Source organism: Cyprinodon variegatus, unplaced genomic scaffold (assembly GCF_000732505.1).
Source record: "Cyprinodon variegatus isolate N-32 unplaced genomic scaffold, C_variegatus-1.0 Scaffold177, whole genome shotgun sequence".
NCBI lineage: Eukaryota > Metazoa > Chordata > Actinopteri > Cyprinodontiformes > Cyprinodontidae > Cyprinodon > Cyprinodon variegatus.
The window spans coordinates 210,041-231,702 of NW_015150630.1; the positions used below are offsets into that span (position 1 = coordinate 210,041).

General features: G+C 38.1%; 1 protein-coding gene across 8 annotated transcripts in view; it reads left to right on the plus strand.

Annotated features, from left to right (window-relative positions):
• The window catches only part of mef2a (myocyte enhancer factor 2A), a 90,073-nt gene that overhangs the window by 29,309 nt on the left and 39,102 nt on the right, over positions 1-21,662 (plus strand). For all 8 annotated transcript variants that reach the window (XM_015378712.1, XM_015378710.1, XM_015378713.1 and 5 more), the window contains exons 2-3: positions 189-397; positions 14,688-14,891. In XM_015378712.1, the coding sequence (XP_015234198.1) occupies positions 344-397; positions 14,688-14,891 (258 nt within the window). In that variant the 5' untranslated portion in view covers positions 189-343. The remainder of the gene's footprint in view (positions 1-188; positions 398-14,687; positions 14,892-21,662) is intronic.

Consider the following 21,662-nt stretch of genomic DNA (forward strand, 5'->3'; position numbering starts at 1 on the left):
CTATTGAATATATACTATTGACTTTCATAAGTGAGAGTAAAGTACATCAGCTCAATTGATAATAGTATGTGTATGTGTAAGTATTCCCATTATGCCCGAGAACAGAACACAGAGTCTCAGAGTGGTGCTTTAGATTAGCTACTGAGTTAATTGTCGGGTTAACAATTTGCTTTTCTTCTGTCTTTCAGATTACGGTGTGCTGAAGAGAATAGATTATACTGAGGAGAGTGAAACAGAGCCCACAAAAAGAGATACTCCTGCACAATGTTCTAGGGGAGTGGGGCAAGAAAGCGTGCTGTATTGATACTGTTGACGTGTCTGCAAGACCAAAAAAGACACAGCCATGGGGCGGAAGAAGATACAGATTACCCGAATTATGGATGAGAGGAACAGGCAGGTAAGTTGGGAAAGACCAATCTGTCACTTTCTATATGTATCTGTGTGGAATAAAATATTTCCACCATATTTGGAAAAGAAAAACCCTTCTCTGTGTGAAACCATGCTTATTAATAAATGTGATTATTTATTTATTCAAATTAGTGACCAAAAAAAAAAATTCAGTGTAATTTCAAATTGTCAAATGGAAAGGTGAGTGTATTTATCACACCTTCTGGCTCACAAATGTAGAATCAGGTGTTCCACAGAAGGTGCTGATAAATAAATCCTTCTCAGGTTCTCAGACACCTGTCATTGCTAATCTGCTGTTTTTCTTTTTAGATAAAGAGAGTTTTAATATCTTTACAGGATCCTACGAGCTGTTTAATGGCTTAAATACAACGGAATTTAACTAGCCTGGCAAGAGGGTTAAAAAAAAAAAATCTTAAATTAATTTGAAAGCAATAACGCTTAGCGACTATTAGCTGCAAATTAGAACACAAGGGCTGATCTCCAAATCTCTTATGTTCAGTAAAGCTCTTCACACAATTCTTCAGAAGTTCTTGGATCTCTCGGTATCAAACATGATCTGTTTGGCAGGGTTAGGGGAAAAGAATAAAACTATGCCTCACTAAAATACCTAAATACTATGAACCTTTTTTAAAATGCATGATCTTGACAGATTTATGCTTTATACATATTGTAGAGGGTTTTTTTAGGAGAAAATTCACAGCATTGGAGGTGTTATGATTGGTGTTTCGGTCTCATTTTCAGAAATCAAACAACCTGTCTTCATGGATTGATCTATACATTCGGACTCAGTAGAAAGATTTATTGAAATTACAGTTGATACTGATACTTGAAGCTGATACTATAAATACATCAGTGTAAACTTTGTTGCATGGTTCTGATTTCTTTTTGTTGTGCCACTGTAACTTGCCGATACAGAATTCGGACAATTGTTATTTTTCTTTAAGAACGATAGATGGTATAAAAATGGTTACCATTATTTTCTCTTGCCTTCCTGATTGATAGATCATCTGGTGGCTAGGACCTGTATGCAAAAGACATTTAGAGTCCCAAACGAATTATCCCTGGCAAAATCAAGGTTGAATAAAAAACAAAATAAAAAATCAGCTATTTATAGCAAAAGCAATGACATTGTCTGAGAGAACATTCACTTTAGTCACAGTTTTAGGAACATTTTCAAGAGGATTAGGGTGAACATTTTAAAGTGTATTTAGCATCTTACAGTATATAAGTAAACAGTATTGTGAGTGTGCCATCCTAATAAACTGGTTTGTATATTTTCATCTGTTACAAATGTAGATTACAACAGCATTCCTAGGCAAATAGAGGTTGTTACCTATGTAGAATAAAAGGCATCAGCTTTGCTATAGTCTGTTAAGGTTTCTAGTGTCTGCTTAAACTCCCACTCTCATCCAATCTGAATTACAGACATGTTCTCCTTGTCCTGACAAGTTGTAGAAAATAGAATTTCCTTTTAAATACCCCATTACCTATGTTGATGAAGATTCTCAGTCATCCAGGTCATAGTCTTTCCGTAAAAGTTTTAAAAACAATCCACTGGACTTGGTTTCCAAGATTTGAAGACGTTTCGCTTCCCCTCCAGGAAGCTTTCTCAATTCAAATGTCTGGATCCGCAGTGAGTTTGAGTCTTTATATAGGCAAGGCCTTGTATTGCTTGGAAACATGCAAATTGAAACTGACGAGTGGGTCGTTTGGTTCGATTGTTAGCCTGTAATATCTAAAACCTGTCTATGATTCTGAAGGTCGGTCGTTAAGAAAGCTTCCTGGAGGGGAAGCGAAACGTCTTCAAATCTTGGAAACCAAGTACAGTCGATTGTTTTTTTAAACTTTTACGGAACTCATTACCTATGTTTGCTTCCTCAGACATCTTTTTTAAAATAAGTGATACTGAAAATGACTAACTTTTAGTCTTCTTCAATTATTAACAGTCTTGTCAACCAGAAAATGGCTTATTTTAAGCTGTTAGCAGGAACACATTGTATGTATGCTGATCAGAGAGCTACTGACTTCTGAGGACCAGTTAAACTGGAAATCAGTTGGTGCAGTTTAACAGATTAATTTCTGGTCCTATTCTAGCTTAATTAAATGAATCTAGATGCTGATTATCCCATGATGTGTTAGCACTGTTTTTCAAATTTACTTACATGTTCTTATTTAAATATGCTTGGGGAGAATATAAGATTTCTAGTTTTCCATTAACTTGTTTGGTAGGATCATCTGCATCTTTATTTGCTGACTGAAAGTCACAGTTTTCTTCAGTGTGCCTCACTGCCTTGGACCAGAGTTCAGGAGCTGTCATGGTGTATCTAACCAGACAAATCTCCCTCCCCAAAGTCCCAGCCAGCTGAACAGGGACCATGACATTTCATTGTCAGTGTGGCCATATTTACAGACTCGGTTCCCCTGCCACCCTGCAATTTCAACGGGAGAACTTGATGAGGCAGCAGTAGTGCTGCACTGCAGAGGGGGCCTCATGGCATAGGAGTGAACTGTGGGTCCTCTGTAGGACTCGTCCCCCAGGTCCCGGCAGCATAACTGGGCCCCATTTTCACTGCAACTCTTATGGGTCTGAAGCTATTTGGTAGCAATTAGGAGCAGCCACTGTAGCACAGCACCCTCTCATTTGCAGGGTGGGGTCAGAAGGACACACAGCACCCATCTTTGTCTTGGCTAAATCGCCTCTGGCTAGCCACAAGAGAGGAGAACGCTGGAATTCTCTCTTGTCTACTCATGATGAATATAAAATCCTAAACAGCAACACGCTGCCTAAGAACAGGAATGTTTGAATATCTATAGCAGGAACATTATGCTCAATTTTATTTCACTTTTTTCACATTAAAGATAGCAGACAATTAACTGCTGCTTGTACACCATGTAAAATAAATGCATATTTTTTTGTAGGTAAATGAAACAGACCCACTAGAAGCCCATGATGCATTTTACTACAGTATCTTTCTCCTCTGACCAAGATGCTCATTGCAATGATGAGCAGTGAATCCACAATGTGGCCCAATTATCAGTGTAACACCTGGCTTTAGTTTGTACACTTTATGCACACACCTGTGACATGTCGAAGCAAACAGGAAGGGGATCATGTTGCAGAAAAGCAGGTCGGTATCTAATTGCTGAGGAAGCCAATTAGCTCCTCTGCTGATCCATTTATTGCACAGTGAGTCTGTACAGGGATAGTGCAGACACTTTCCTGTGTTGTTCCATATAAAATAGGATGTGGGAAAAGGAGATCGCTTATTAATGTGCTCTAAAAGGCTAGTATTTTCATCAGATTTAAATGTCTCGGTGTTTAATCAGCACAGTGCAGGCAATTCGGCTCACATTTAGGTAATTTTAGCTGGCACAGCAGAAAGTCAGCCATGACAATAGGCTACCGTGCTAAAATAAAGCTTTGGTATTAAGTGATGTATGTGTTCACATCGCTTTTTCTTTTTTGCTGTGGGGCATAAAGAACACAGTGCCATCTCCCTAGGGCATTGGGGGGTGGGGGGATATTTGCATGAAGTTTCCAGTGTCTGTAGACAGCTTAGATCTCTGTTTTTAACTTTTTTATCGAACACTTTAAAAATAAGAAATTCTTAAGTAGGCCATTTTTACAATATTCTTTTTGTATACGAGATATTGTATCAAGTAAATAAAACTGCATCAATGCCATAGCCGACCTTTGCCACCTTTGTTCCGATAGACCTAAATTCATATATTAATAAAACCATTTTTTGTGAAAGTGTCAAACAATAGCCCATTCCTTCTCTATGCAAACTACTTACACAGATAAGGTTGGGGTCTTGGAAAACAAATGGGTCAAATCAGCAAATGTATTACTTTTGTTTACATGCTGATTGCAAATGAATGCTAGATAAGAACAAACCTGCACAACATTGTGTTATTCTCTTGAATATCTTTTATTTATAATCTACTGAGACCAACAAAAGAAATCAACACAATGTTTTCAGCCGTTTCTTTCAGAAACGTGTATATTGTCCTCAAAGACCAAGCATAAATTAATTCCAAATCAGATACAATCCTACAGAAATCCTTATTTAGTTTGTAAATTAAAGAAAATCTTTGCTGTGTGTAGAATCAGAGGGCCTAAAAACCAATCCAGTGTCCCCGTACATGAACCCTACCTATCCTTTTAATGTTTTTAATCTGTTTTAAAGCAATTGATGCTGGTAAGGTGCAGATGTCTCATTAGAGTTTTTATTTAGTGCAAATGTTGGTGTAACCTAGTAAGCCTTGTCTGGTGATGTCCTCTGGATGCCATTAAACTAGCTCACTGGGGGTAATAGTCCAAGTCATTAAAAGTTTGATGATTTTGCTGCTGGGTGGAGGGTTGCTTGTCCTTGCTGTGGCTCATTTTGGATTTTGCCCCAGTAAGTCAGCTCCCTGGTGGCACATTCAGGGTCGCCCTCTCTTACTCTCTCTCAAGAGAGCAACGAAAAAAATCACACCTCCTGATTTTCAGCTTTCATCTTTTCTCAACGTTCTTTGCATCACAGTTTAAAAGCCAAAATCAAACGAAAAAGAAGAAACACAAACTGTCCATAACCACATTTACTATGATAGTTTGCGATAATATAAAAGAAATTCTGTGAAGCTGAGCTGTCAAGGTTTATAATTTCCTTATGATTAAAAAAAATACAAAAAGTATATAAATTTCACATATAAATGTGAATAAGCATGTTTAGTACACATTAAAATGAGTATGACAAAAAGAGCATTAGACGTGTCAAACACATGTATATCAAATGTGTGTAAAATGGGCATGATGGTCTTGTGAAATAAAATGTCGTTTGAAACCCTGGATATGCTTGTTAAATAGTAAAAAGAAAACGTTTTTTTATTATTTCTAGCCACATCTAGCTGAACCCCTCCCAAAAAACGCTTCTACTCAACTATCCATTTTCACTCTACTGCACTATTAAACAGTTCTACATGTACCAGAGAGCCCCTTCCTTCCCTTTCCCAGAGCAGGTCCAGAACTGTAATCAAACTGACAACCTGTGACCAAGGGAATACAGTTTGACATGGATATCATCAAAACAACCTCATTTATTTGTTTTTGTTCCTTTTTTGAAAAGAATGAATTAAAGTTTATGTGTTAGATTTCTGTACATTGCCGTTACATTGGAAATTAAACACACAATTCCTTGGCATGCTCAAACTTTGCTAGCTGGAATTTTGATTTTAGAAGGTTTGTTGTTTTTCCAGCTGGGAACTCTGAAAAATCCCCAATCTTGGCTGGAAGGAAAACACAACAGTGCACTGCACAGCAGCATCCAAAACAAGAGTCAAAAAGCTTCTTCTTTCTGTGTGCTTCACATATTCAGCAGTGGACAAAGTACTCAACAGTAGTACTTGAGTAAAATTATTGATACCTGTATTCAAATCTTACTTGACTACAAGTAAAAGTTACTCAGTCAAACATCTACTCAAGTAAATACTGAAGTACTCACTTTTAAAAATAATTCAGTATTCAAAAATACAAATAAGATTTTCTAGTATCACTACATTTCAGTATAATTTTGATAGTCATTTTAAAGAACCTTGTAACTTTCAAAATCTACCTGATATATTGATGCGTAGAACCATTTACAATTTCTACACCACTTGTCAAGCACTTTACTATAAAAACCTTAAACCTCACACAGGTTTAAGGTTGAATATAGTACCAAAAGGAAACTGCAACTCTAATTTGAGAACTAATCCTACTGAACAACTTGGTCATATGGCAACAATAACACCTTAATAAAATGTATGATCAACATATAAGACCTGCCCTCATATTTGTGAAATGCTAGAATTTCCCAAAATAAGGTGGATGTTAAGAGGTTTAATCTCTAAAAGAGTGGTTTCCAAATTCAGTCCTAAGGTCTGGTATCTTGCATGTTGAAGAAAGAAAAACAGCAACGGCGGATTACAAAGTTAAGTTAAGCTCAAAATAACAAGCAACTAGCAGCTTTCTCGAAATGGAGTGGAGTAGAAAGTACAATATTAGACTTTGAAATGTAGTGGAGTGAAAGTTATAAGTACCCCCCCAAGAAATAACTAAAGTACAATAATCACGTAAATGTACTTTGTTACTTTCCACCACTGCACATATGAATGTCTAATTTTAACATGACAAACACACATCATAAAACCTACACATGTGTCACATCAACCTTTCTCACAGGTAGGTTTTCGAACCATATCGCATCTGTAATTCAAAGATTAACTGGTACAAGTGCAAAAAGAAAATAAAAAAAACAACATTCCACTTATTTATTTATTTATTTTTGCGAATAAATTGCATATAACTCAAAATTTGTATGCAAGCATCCCTTTCTTTTCGGATTCAAAATATTTCTAGGATTTCTTCTAGCATATGGGTAAATAGCACGACAACATCCGCTGCAATCACGATAGGCCAGTCCACTTGTAGGCAACTGTAGGTTTCAAGGTTAATACTACCCTCTGGTTTAGGGCCTCTAAGCTCGTTTTGTTCATATGGGGATCCTGTGGCTGTCCTCTCTCCCAGAGAGATCTGATCCAGGCAGACATTCACAATGGCCCTGGCTTGTCTCCCAAGTGTGCAGGCTGTGGCATTGCAGAGCGAGGGTATCAGCCACAGGGCCTGGGTCACCCTGCCAGCTGGTGCCAGATCTCAGTGTCTCTCAAGCTCCTCTCTTGTCTGCCTTTGGGGTCGTCAAAGGTGACATGAGGTTCTAATAAGGCTGCTAGCTCCTCGCCCCCTCTGTAGGTGTTAGTGGATCAGGCATCTCCTGCCATGCCCCAATCACAGCTGCTCTCTCACTCCTAGCTGCCTTGTTTGTCATGTTGGCACTCCTGCCTGAGGATAGACATTGATAGACCCTTTGATTGACATCAGCTTTCTGCGAATGTCTGTATTTGTTGCAGTAGGTCTTGTACGGCTACTTCCTTTTCCACTGGAACAGTCTGTAAGCTTGTGCTTTAGCTAGAGATTTTTATTTGACATAAAAAATTATTATTAGATGTCAGATCTTTAAATAGATATCAATATGTAGAAAGACAGGATGTCAGTGAAAGCCTACATGTATTTAAGAAAAGAGTTAAGACTCTCCCTCCTCTATTCTGCTACAGAAAAATGTACATGTAAGATTTTGACAGGAACAAATGAGCAAACTTCCTATTATTTGTTCTTTAAAAGCTAAATTATCAAGATGTGTTCAAGCTTTGTAAAAGCTACTTGTGGTGATTTGGAACTTGAGAAGATAGAAAATTGGTGGAAATGTAAAAAGGTGTGAATTGAAAGTGGAATTACCACCTTATCCTGACACCTCTGAAAATTCTCTGAGTCCCGGATCTTTGTGAACCGTGATAATGACCATATGTTGGACTCACTCCAATTTAAACATGATCTTTCCCTTCTAATTTTCGACTTCCCAGAAAGTTGCTCTTGAACATTGTGCGGTGGAGCATTGTAATTTTGAGGACAAAAATTTCTTTGTGAATTACATGAATCAGTCAGGGAGATCGACAACATTTGCACCACATTTTAAATACATAGGCAACTCTATTTTTTATACCCCACTGAGCATCTCTGTGGGTGTCTTTGAGTTGGTGAACCTTAGAAAAGCTTTACCAGTAAACCTCCCACTTGACCTCAAGGATGTTTGTGGTTTTCCACTGTCGCACCAGTCATCTGAGGTGAGATGGGGGAGGATGGAGGTTATATTTGCAGATGTTTGAGAGTTTCGGTGAAACAAAGCTAAACTTCTTAGATAGTTGTTCAGAATGAGAAAAGTGAGGTAAATAAAGCCGTCATAATATAACTGTGTGACTGTAGTAATATGACTGTCACGTTTCATGTCAGAAGCTGGGTGTTGTAGAGGAAGAATATCTGAGCATGGGGTACAGACTAGGTGTCAAAGTAACTGCTAAGGTTAAAATGTAGTTGTGCCCGGGTCATCAACCCTGCATTAAACACTCTGCCATTCATCCAGGTGGAACAAAGTCCTCGCTCAGCGTCTCGTCCCAGGCTTCCTGCTGAAAGGTGACATCTCCTCGGCTTAACGGCAACACTCATCTGCTAAAGAGCACACAATTTGTTAATCGTTTCCCCACATGGCCCGGGCCTGCTTTCCAGTTGGTTAGGCAAACAAACAATTTTACAAGCAGGTAAAAGAGCGAGTTGGTAGCTGCAGTTTTCAGTCAGAATAGGATTCAGCTTAGAGTAAAAGGCCCAGATTTCATGAGACTCAGAGGAAATGTTCTACCCCACCTCCAGTTTGGCCATTACAGCATCCCAAACTCCAGTTTATATTATCCAAGCGTTATCTTGCTGTTTTTTTTTTTTTTTATAAAATACATTATACTGCAAGTAGTGGATCAAATCTGATTACACAGACAAAAAAGGTTTATAGCGCCTATTCTGTTTACAAATAATATTTTTTTGTTTTTTGTTTATTTAATTTTTTGTTACAGTGTCCTGTCTGGCAATGTGGCAATAAGAATAATTGTCTTAATGCCAAAAAAAAAGAGCCCAAATGATTTTGCTTTCAGAAGTGGAGCAGTAGAGCTATCGCCATAATTTAATTTTCCACTTGATTTATGTGTATAAATAGCTTTATTATAAATTATGCAGAGAGTATTACAGATTATATGGACACTGCAATATAAATCTAGGTAAACCATAAGGAATTGTAAGGAAGGGCAGGAATTGTAAAAGCATGCATGTGCATGTCCACTTTTTAATGCTAATGGTGATGAAGCATTAAAAACCAAACCAACGAACCCACCCAGGTATCTCCATTGTCATTGATAGGCTGTGTGCTGCATAATATGCTGCAATTCGGCGGCTGAATTTCCCTTGCAGTGCTTTAGACTTGACGTCAATTGACGCTGCTTGCACGCCCCCACGACAGCTTTGATACAGGCTGTAGCAGTTGTTTTACTAATAGTAGTGGAAGAAGAAGCGGTTGTTGTTGATCCAAACACTGCCAGGGATAACAATGGATTCTTCTGCAGTCAGCAAACGACCAACATCTACTTAAAAGAATGAAAGCATTTATCTGTGTAGTATTCCTGCATGCTCCTCTGTCAGCTTGGCTGGTGGCTACAGTTACCCGCAGCGCCAGTCGTGTCTGTTGGGAGTCTCATTTCCTCATTCCGCCTCTAGTTCCTTTAAAGTAGCTTTAGATGATGATTGTTGACAATACATTAGAACTATAAAAGTGTAAGTATGATTGTTGGTGAATCTTTTTCTGTCTTAGATACAATTTCACCTGGGACACCAGGTAAGCAGGGGGTCCTAGGTGACCAGGGGTCACAGGTCTCACAAAATGAACCTGGCTTCTTACAGACTCCTGTATGGAGGCATTAACCCCTAGAACCCTACGGACCCACCGGTGGGTCCAGCTGCTACGTGACCTCGTAATTTTAACAAACCCCCAGTATTGATGTAAAAAACACATTTGGCACAGTTTGGTGACATTTTTGGATAAATGTGCCAAAATGGCCTCTCCGCCTAAGAAATTTCTCACTAATACCATTCTAAAATAAATATGATTCATCTGATTGAGTCCAAATTTGGTATATTTTTACACAACATTTAGATTTAAAAGTCTGTACTACTTTTTTGTGCTATAAATAATATTTTGGTAGTGTTTTGCAATGTTTATTTCAAAGAAAATTTTGGCGAGGTTAAAAAAATTCAAAATATTTTGTATTTTGCCCCTAATATTTCAGGCAGGGTCAAAGCTACAATGGTGCTGACACCAGAAAACCATTCTATGACATCTTACCTTTACAGAGGTACCAAAAGTTTCTTCTTAAATCTAATAGCTGTGAGGCTATAATTGATTTACTTTTGTGTGTTTTTGTCAGGCAGAAATTTATTTATACCCCCTGAGGGTGTAAGAGGTTAACAGCATTTCCAAAATATTTATATTGTCATTACACTATACAGAGCAACAAAATGAAATCTCTGCATTTATCCCCTTAAGGAGCAGTGGGCTGCCATTGTGCGGTGAAAGGGAGCTGTCTGGGGTTAAGGCTCTTGCTCAAAACAGGAGCACCCAGAGTGGCAGTCCGTTGGAGTGTGTGGGTGCTGAAGTCTGAGACCCAAGTGCAATGCTATAACCACTAGACCACAACTCCCCAAGTGTTAGAAAAAAAAAACAGCCTTAAGGTGACTACTGGCAACAGCAGATTCACTGAGCATAGACAATTGCTGGAGTCTTTGGTTCAAGGACTACAACTGTTGCATACCTGGCATAAAGCCATTTTGAAACAGCTGCAAAGTGATACATTATCTGCAGATAAAAAATGCTTTTTCTTAGTGTTCCTAGGTGGATTAGAGGTTTTTGATTCAGTTTAAAGTGCATTTTCCATTTAATTAAAAATTGATAAAGAAGCACAGAGCTTAAGCTGTTTGTGTGCCTGCAGGACATTTGGTCAGTTACTGATGTTTTCTTGGTGTCGTGATTTGGTCCACAGTTTTGTCTCAGGTCCAAAGTGTCATACCTGTTAGAAGGCCACTATTTTTGATTAGATATCCCTTTTAAAGTTTATTAGTTTATGTGAAGTTTTCCTGTTTTGAGTAAACTTATTTGTTTTTTCATCAGGTTTATGCCATAATGAAATGATCAAAAAATATGAATCTATTGACTAAATGTGAGGTATGTACAGTATATCACATCTGGAAATAAAGTAGTGAAAAAATAAACATCTGATGATAGTTAAATGTATTGAGATTCATCAGCAAGTTAAGCTGGCCTGGTTCAGAGCAGGAGGTTCACAGAATGGTTAGAAACAGAGCAGAAGCTGGTTGTACTGTAGCATATCCTGTTTAAAACCCCTCCCAGCATGCTGTGTTCTCCTTTAGAGCATCGTCAGAATAAAATAAATAGTTCTGTTTTTGTTCAGTAAATGTCATTTTAGGTTTTGGTTTGTCAGATTATGACACTGAATAGAAAATGACAAAAGGACAGGCTCTTCTGTGTCCCCGGGAAGGAATAATGGTGCTTTGTAATTACCTGTGGTGTGGAAAATGTTGAATTCATTTATCACAGCTGGATTGACCTCACTGCCTCGGCGGTCGTAGACAAACTCTGACACAGAGTACGCACAGTCTTTTATATCCGTTATGAAAACAAGGGGGGAACTGGAAGGTCTGGCCAATTTAAGTCAAGCAAATCCTGGTCATCTGCTCATCTCCTCTCTTAGTAGGTCAGAGTGAATATGATAGAGAGCACAGACGCATACATTGTTCTGTTGGTAGAATAACACTTCAGTTTTTCCAGATAACAGTTTAAATTCATTATTTCCCCCCAAACAACGAAAGGACAATGCACGTTTGTTTGTGTTGTTGGTCTTTGTAAGTCAGTTTCTTGTTTTAGAAATTAATGCAGCCTCTCTGTAAGGAGACAGTGTAACATAATGACATATGTGAATGGGTCAGAGGCAACCGCAGAGATGGAGCCGCAGAGATACAGGATGGAGAGTCACTTTGCAGAGAGGCTTGCGTTACGGTGGGAGTGATGTATGACCCAGAGTCCCATCTGACGGCTCGTGTTACATGGCTTATGCTGCACTACAGTGATAGCTTTCCGTACATGGAGTCAGGGGCCACAATAATGTATGGGTCCGTGATGCTGCCAAAGATCTGACTCAGCCTCTTACTGTGACCTCTGGCCTGACACCTAGATGTTTTAGACATGCAGTGTATTAGTCCAATCACAGCAAAGGATTGACAAGCTTCTTAGTAGCCACCTTGTTTGCAGCTGCATGCTTATGTATAATTTAGAAATTTCTCTGTCTTACACAAGTTCAGATGTTCTTTATTTGACAAACAACACTCTGGATCTGTTGTGCTACAAAAATCTATATTTTGTAAAAAAAAAAAGGATAACAATGAACCTAATCTTTAGCTACTACACACACAAATGTGGCTTACACATCAATATTAGATTAGTAAAACCACTAAAATACATAACAAATGCAGGGAATCTATCTCAAAAGGTTCTTTAATTTACGGTAAGCATTTTTTTCATTATTTTACAGTTATAATAATGTAATAAAATGGAAATCTGTAACTTTACATTTGATCCATATATATATTTTATTTTTATTTATTTATTTCTTAAATAAAGTTCTACTGTACAGTATATGATTCAATATTTGGTTAGGACTCCATTTTTAATAAATGACTTTATCAGTGCAGCGTGACATGGAGGAAACCTGTGGCTATGCTAGGGGTGTTAGAGAAGGTGTGATAGGGCCTTTTGACTTTATTGTTTAATAAAGTCTCTACTGTGTAGAGGATGCTATTAAGCCATTCACAGCGGCACCATAGTCATTAAAGCAGATATTGGTACTTTTGGCAGTGTTGCCAGGTGCCAAGTCCAGCTGAAATAAGGAAATCAGGATCTTCATAAACTATTTCATTGGAGTAAAGCACAAAGTACTCTTAGATTTCTTACTTTATACTTGCACTGACTTTGGACTTGAATAAACACAGTTGACCAACACTTGAAGCTTGACATTGTCAGTGAAAACTGGGTGGTCTGTGAAAATGTAACATCTAGACCCTCTCCGGTAAATAGGTTTCTTACCTTCACTCTTGCTTTACCCTAAACTCTTAAGATGTTCCTTGTTTAAACCCATTATCCCTTGGTCAGATATCCCTGTCAACGCACAACTTTCTTCCAGTTGTTTACCTTCCACTTAATCTTCCATTCATAGCTCTGAACCTGCATACAGTATGCTATGACCAGCTAGCTTCTTTAGTCCCAACCAGTTGTGGCTAAACCTCCTTGTGACGGTCTTATGCATGGCCAACAGCAGTCTTCACAGTGATTGAGTAGACCATAGCAAATACCTTATAGTTACTTGTATGTATTAAAAATCATCTTTTTGTTTTTATGTAATTATAATATTTTACAAGGCACAACAATCAGAACGTAGGAAAAATACTACTGTGATTAATACATCTGTAAAATGTGACTTTCTGCTGAACTAATAATATGTTATATTCTGTTCCTATATAGAACAGTAATATAAGATGGGGGAGTGTTTGCATAGTGGTTAGAGCAGTGCGCTAGTGCTCTGGGTGACTGAGCAAGACCCTTAACCCCCTTAACAATGGCAGCTTCCACTGCTTCCCTAAGGGGATAGGTTAAATGCAGAGATAAAAATTTCTCCATTAAATAACCTGACCAGGTTTATGTCTCTATCTCTGATTTTTGAAGAATCATTGCTGGCTCTCTTTCAGAAAAAAAAAAATAAAATAAAAAAAAAAAAAAAAAAAAAATATATATATATATATATACATTATTTGTTCTAAATTTTGTCTGTCTCTTCTTTTCCCTTTTCGTGTTGTTTTCCTCTCTATGTTTTGTACTCAGCTGACTTTTCATGCTGTCTTAAAGGGAATGAAAGATTTTTTCATCACTAAGCTCACTTACCGATTGCTCCTTCCTGTGTTTCCAAAAAAGCAAAGGCAAAAGTAAATAACACAGTCCTTATCTGCTTATCTTTTCTCCATTTTTCATTTGTATGAAATAATAGCTGCATGAGTCATGACAGCAGACAACAGAGAGGAGAGCTGAAGGCGGGGTTATGAATCTACTTGCTCTGGAGAGCAGAGTTTGGTGCTTTTATAGGTTGTCACCTAAGTCTCCAGTGGCAGAAAAAAATTCATTAGATTTGGCACTAGGTGCTTTTTGGAATGAAAGTGCTAGACCAGTCTGAAAAGTCACTAAATATGGTGACAAAAGCGTTAAGTTGGCAACATTGCTTTTCACATCGTTTGTTTTCAAATGGCTTGCTGCCTTCTGTTTCCACCTTTCTGAACATGTGCAGCAAATGGACTGATCCAATGTTGTGGACAGTGAAGGGGGCAGGGTGTTGAGACATACTTCATGTTATAAGTGTTATGATGGCATTTAAGCAAAAAGATTTTTCTCAAAAACATAATTAATGTGCACAAATAGGGAATAGTTATATTAACCATACATGTAAACAGAGATTTATGGGGCCCCCAGGAACTTGGGCTCCTAGGCAACTGCCTACTTTTTGGTACACACACATATATATATATATATATATATATATATATATATATATATATACATACACACAGAGGTGTAGGGTGAAAAACACTTAACATTTCGCAAGTTGTCTCTTGATTTACCTGACTTTGATCCTCCTTTTTAGTGAGAGCAACCGTTGTGTTTTTTTTTTCTTCTTTCTGATGGATAGCTTGTTTTTCGTGTCTTCCGCAGGTTACCTTCACAAAGAGGAAGTTTGGCCTGATGAAGAAGGCCTACGAGCTGAGCGTGCTGTGTGACTGCGAGATAGCCCTCATCATTTTCAACAGCTCTAACAAACTGTTCCAGTACGCCAGCACAGACATGGACAAAGTGTTGCTGAAATACACAGAGTACAATGAGCCCCACGAGAGCAGAACCAACTCTGACATTGTAGAGGTGAGTGGGAATTCTCTCTACTTTTTTTTTTTTTTGTCCTTTATGATTTATTGCTGAAAACATACATTCAGACTCATTAGATTAGAGCCACATTAATAATTGCAGTGCAGGAATCTGTTTTTAAAATATGTTCATTTCTGTAGCACTTCTAAATACTGCAGGATTAGATAAACAAGTCAGGAAGAAGTAACAATTTCCTTCTAGTCATCACACAGATAGGGAACAGGAGGTCTGTGCTCCCTGATAAGTTTGGCTTCTCTTTTGTGAGGCAACGAATGTGAAAGACCTATCGGCACACGCATGCACACAGTTGCTCCTGACCACCAGTGCTGACTTCCAGTGTTTCCCAGAGATATTATACCTTTAGAGCACAGGAGCCATGCAGCCTTTCTCTGCACTTAGTCATCAACCCAGTTGCCTGCTGCATTTTTAGCAGAAATACAGTTTACAGCATATTATTTAATGCTTTCATGAGAGCACTTGAGTTTCCTGGCAACTCCTGTGTACTGGTGACTACCGGAAGAGTAAGCCACTTGTTATGCCAGTGTATAGAATCGTCAGCCAAAAGTGTTAAAGCCAGAGTAAATAAGAATAATTAGGGACACATCCTGTTCCAAACATCTTGCACTTGCACACGTGTGGTTTCATCGTGTTATTTCAAGATCTGCTTTCTTTAAAGGGGCCGTTTTCTTCATTCCAACTGCATCAAAGTAGACACAATGAATGCTATTGCTTATTGATGATATTATGACATTGAGTGTGAAATTAACGTTCATCTTTACCGCGGTTATATCAAGTGCACTTAGGTTATAGAGAAAGATACTTTCTTTTAAATGCAAAAAGCTGCTTCATGCCTGCACTGTTTCACTGCCACCTGCCCACTACACGTGCAGAACTCCTCTTACCACCGCACAAATAACAGATTTTTAAGAGTTCAAAATAGTTGAGATTTAATTTCTTTGCTTTGAAAAAAGAGATCACTCGGAGGAATTAGTGAAATTGTAGGCAACATAAAGGAGTCAGCTGCAGCCCATTATCTTTTATTTATGCTGCTTCTGCTGGTGAATTACCTGCTTGGCAGAGCTGCAGAAGAATGTTCTGGCATCCTCATGTAGTCACCTCTCCATCAGGGGCCCTCTAAGCAGACTAGAGTAGGCTCACCTGCATAAAAGATACATGGATACATGCCTTATATAACAGTGACCACTAAGTTGTTTTTGCTGTGACTCTAAAACCTTTTGATCTGAGAAAAGATTTGCTGGGAATTCATAGTAATAGAAATATTCCCTGTATTCTTAACCGGGGTTTTCTGTGTTTATCTGTATATATATATATGTNATATATATATATATATATATATATATATATATATATATATATATATATATATATATATATATATATAGCTCTAGATTCTCTAGATTAAATGGCTGTGAAACAATTGCTTTATAAAAGCGGTTCACATATTAATTTTCCCTCTTTCTTTTTTTTTTTTCATTTGGGGAGAATAATTTGATTTCATTTGATGTAAACAACAAGAATTACCCCTGCTTTACAAAAGTTGTCTAAGACAAAATTTAGGAGATCCGATCATCTAAGAATTCGTCTTATTCCCTTTTGCTGAGATAACTTCAGAGAAAGGCATTTTCTAGCTATTCACCAATGTCTGACATCATTCTTTTTATAGTGTTTATTAGGGGTAGCTGTCCAACTTTTGTGTACATTCTGTCATGCAAACCTTAGTCTGAGTCTCTTAATGTTTTGCTAAGAGCAAAAGTCCTCCTTGCAGAGTCTCCATGAAAGGTAAATCCATGTACAGTAGTTTAGTTCTGATTGAAAAGGCATGAACTTTCATGTCAAAATAAAAAAGAGTATAGATTCTGTGATGATGGCATTTGTGCCTATCCATCCATTATCTGACACCCTTGTCCCGAGTGGGGCCGCAAGGGGTGCTGGTCCCTTTTTCTGCAGTCAATGGGCAAGAGGCGGGGTACACCCTGGACAGGTCGCCAGTCCATCACAGGGCAACACAGAGACAAACAACCATTCACACACACAATCAGACCTAAGGACAATTTAGAGAAGCCAATTAACCTAACATGTCTTTGGACTGTGGGAGGAAGCTGGAGTACCTGGAGAGAACCCACGCATGCTCAGGGAGAACATGCAAACTCCATTCAGAAAGACCCTGGGCCAGGACTCGAACCCAGAACATTCTTGCTGCAAGGCAGCAGTGCTACCCACTGCTCCGCAGCCCGCATTTGTGCCTTATGTCTCATAATTGTAGGTTATTTTCTGTACATTTAAATGGCTGATTATTTAAAACCCTCCATTAGTCTGACCAGACGTCCCAATTTTTGCGAGACTGTGCCACATTTTTTACTCCTATTCCGCTGTTCTACAAATCAAAACAATATCCTGAATTTGACTAGGTTACATAAAAAAAAAAAATATATATATATATATATATATATATATATATATATTCACTGGCACTGGTGCTTTTTCGTAATGGATGACAACCCTCTGCACGATGCTCTTAAAAAGGAACAGGAAAAGGATTTTACTATGAAATATTGAATGGACTGTGGAATGGTTTATAACTGATTGAGGCCATCGACGCCCATAATGACCCAAACTGAATAGTTGGCTAGCACTCTGCTCTATTGATATTTTTCAAACCTAGACAATTAAAATAATTATAAAAAAGTGATACTGGCCTATTTTAATTATTATTATGTGTATGCAGTTTAATTCCTCTTTGAATCCCCTAATTTATTTATTTTTTGTCCTCTTTTTCCAATATAGCTGTGAATTGATGTCCCTGAGCAAGATGATTGCCCAACAGATTTGTTTTCACATGCAGACCATTATTGTTGTTGCCATAAGATTCTGCTTGGAACTTGTAAATTAAACTTAATAGAAAATTATTTAGGGAGTTAAAAACATTAACAACAGACATGGAGACAGGAAGGGAGTTGAGAAAGAAAGAGGGGATAAGACCTAAGGGCAGAGAGAAAGAGACCATAGTGCAGAGGTCTTACAGCTCAAATGCAGCAAGCCCATTGGCTCCGCCACGGCCGGTCATGCCCAATATTGACCCGGATGAGAACCCAGAGGTATGGGGGCGCATCACCCCCTAGTGGGGTTAGGGTTAGGGTAAACCCTAACCCCCTTTATGCAAACTATCAGATTGACTCGCTGATGTGATGTGGTACACCGGCACAGTAGAAAAAACAAAACAAAACACCCCACAGTCTTTTGGAAATCCTTTCGAAAGTAGACACACCTGCCTTTAAAGGTTGCTCTCTTTGTCTGCATGTGGGGTGGGGGTGCATGTGTTCACCTGCCTGCAAGTGCATTTAGGGTGAGCCTGGTGGATTGTCCACATTTTCATAGTGCTGATTCAAAGTCCTCAAACAAGCTGGTTTCTCACATGTATGTTAGACAAATAGTTGTCATTAAAATTTAGCTTATCGGCCTAATTTTGACTACTTTCAGCGTAACAATCCGTTACACTGAAATGCGCTGCAAAGAACCCTGGGAGCTGGAGCCCATGATCAGTCATAGGGGTGATGTTGTCTTTTTAGAAGGGTTAGCAACTGTTTTTATCTAGTTAACCCCCTCTTGGAGCGGCGCTACTCTGCTTGCTAGGAAAGATATATTGGAGAGATTGTGTGATCAGATTGGAATTTAGTATCACTAAATTCCTAAAAATGTTTTAATATGCAGCAAATGTCTTTTCATGCTCATCTGCTGTATCCTTTAGTGAAGCACATGGCGGAGCTGGAATGTACATGGTGAATGCTTGTACACCAGTGACCCTGAGTTGATTCCTCTTTCATTATTGCTGCTGCTCTCAAGGAAGCTTCCCCTCTCTACAGAGAGGACAGAACAAGCTGCTGTTATCTCGGCTTACTCAGCAAACGTCTTCACAAATTTGGACAACTAACCTCTGCCTGCTACTATAAGTCGGTGGTATCAGAAATAATATAGGGTTGAAGGAATCAATTGCATTGCCCTACTGTACTTTAATCCTATGTTTTTGCTCAGCTACAATCTGTTTGGCCTAATATCTACTCACTCTACTGTTAACCTGTATCCAACATTAGTGCTTTTTTATAGCGGTAAACATCTCTATAGATGTTTCTGAAGAGCTGGCGCACTTTAACTGATAGGTAGAATCCACCGCTTCCTCGTTTATCTGCCAAAATGGGCCTCACATGGGGACACTTACAGTGGACACTTATCTAAATGTTTAAATTAGGTTAGACCAATCTGATTCATGCACACAGGCATGTGCTCATTTGTCCAGTTTGGGAGGGAACAGCCCTCCACTTCCATTTCTATTTTCTTTTTTTCCCCTCTCTCCAGTAAGCTCTTTTCCATGCGAGAAACTAAATCAAAGGTCACATTCCTGCTCAGTAGTACCATCTGTAGATAAAGGCTGAGCTGTGCAGTGTGAGAGAACAGTGTCCATGTTTTCCACAGATGGATGAATGCCTTGGCCACAGTTTGATAACCCAGTGGAGGGCTGTGGACTTTGTCTCAAACTTGGCTCACCATCCAAAGTGGAGCAGTAGGTTCACATTCTTCACCGAAATGTGTGTGGTTAACCTTACTAACACTCTAGGGAACAATATAGACAATTTCTCAATTTTTCAGTCAAAAATTAGATAAGTCTTTAAAATCAACACATTATGGATTTATTTAACATACTCTGTGTTTTAAGTGCTTTTTTTAATCCCATCTCAATATTTAGTTTTCCTAGCCTCACAGTGGACATCATTTATATTTAAATCATGCATTTCTTGCGAGTTAGGAGTTTGCAAAGAGATTAGAATGGGTCGACAGATCTCGTTGTACAAAGGCGTCAGTTAGGAATAAGGTTTGGGTGACACATCTAACCACAAAGATAGGCAAACCATGGCAGTGAAAAGAGTCACTGATAACACAAGAAAAATAGGACAAGATAGAAAATGTAGCAGTGAGGTTTCCATGGGCCCACAGCAACATTAAAGGGAGCTGCAGGACTTTTTTTTTAACGATTAGCTATTAGCTGCCTTCAATACGTAAAAAGGTCCTATGTTTTTCATTTGTCTGGATTAGGGACTCCCTTTCAGTGCAAACTGGGGATACGAACACATAATTTACTTTTTGTTGTTGATGATTTCTTAGATTAAAATGTGTTGCAGTAGATCAACGAAAGATCTGGTCAGCTGGACCCTTTCCGTGTCGTGCTGCCTGCTTCAGCTGTTAATCCTGAAGCAGAGCAACCACAAAAATAAAAAGAGAAATAATGGCAGAGGCATGCAATAGCAGAACCGTTGATCAGTCCAAGCGGAGAATAGTGCGAGATTAATCTACAGTGTTTAATGTTTTCCACATGGTTCTTTCTGTTAATATAAAGAGCCCATAGAGTGTTTTGGCTGTCTCCTAAATAGCGCTCATTCAGCTGTGCTGCATGGTGGAGCACCATCAATTCCTCCCCTAAAAATGGCTGATGTGTTTGGAAGGCGAGGTCAAAAAAGAAAACATTTAACATATAAATGATACCAGGAAGCACAGTAGATTATAGAGCTTTCATGGTTTAATATTTCATGGAGTTTAATTTCTAACTTCTACCAGAGCAACCATAACTATCCGTTTAGAAACACGGCTAACAGCACAAGTGTCCCACCACAGACTGTTCTGTTACTTGCTCTGAAAACAGAGACTTATATCACAGTTACAGTCCCCTTCAATTACAACAAGTGGCAAGGCATATCTTTTAATAAAATGATAGTTTTACATCTCTGTTCATTGGAAATATTAACTCTTACATATGTAAATTATTCTATGTATATCATCTTTTATTCAGTAACCTCATAGGTTCCCATTTTATTATAATTTATCAATATGTCTTAGTTTCTTGTGTTAGAAAACATTTTTTATATTCAGTCAGGTTTTAATAAAGCTGGCAAATTAATAAATTAAGACACGAAGATATAACTGTGTTTTAATATAGCATATTGTCAAAAAAAAAAGAAACAGCCCTTCAAGTTCTGAACCCTCTTAATACAGTTTTTTTTCAATAAAATGGCTACTTATTTATGCATTAGTGGATTAATAAAGTTAATCAACTTAGGATTAACTCATTTATTGATTACTTGCATCCCTAATATCATAATATTTTCCTCCAGGCCTGTCTAGATCTTTTAAAAGCTTTTGGAAAAATGTGTTATCCCTTAATAAAACCAAACTTACTATACATGTTGTGCCTGTTGTGAAAATTTGCACAGAATGGCATAAGGATCTGGGGCTGTTTTAAAATATATAAGAATATTGCACCTAAAAAAGGTCAAGTTACCCATTATTTATCCATTCTAACAAATGATGGCATTAATTAGATATAATGTAGTCCAAAAACAAATGTAAATTTTCTTTTACCAAAACTCTTTCTTAAAAAAAACAAAAAAACAAAAATTTAAACAGACTTATCAAGGTTTCTAATTTTGTCTCAAAATCATGCCATTTTTATGGGCTGTTGGGGCTTTTGAACGTTGCTGAATCACTTCAGAGTAAAACAATTTGGTTTGATAGGTTTTGCATTTGTTTCTATTGTATTACTTTTATTGAATTCTCTTTATTTCACAAATGAAAATGCTGCTGTTGGCCATTAGATTAATCTAATAATATTTTTTGCCTCACTCGCCTCTCTTCACACAACTAACGACATTTCGCTAGAGCTGCACTATAACCTCACTCTGTTCTCCTGCAAACAGAAAGAAG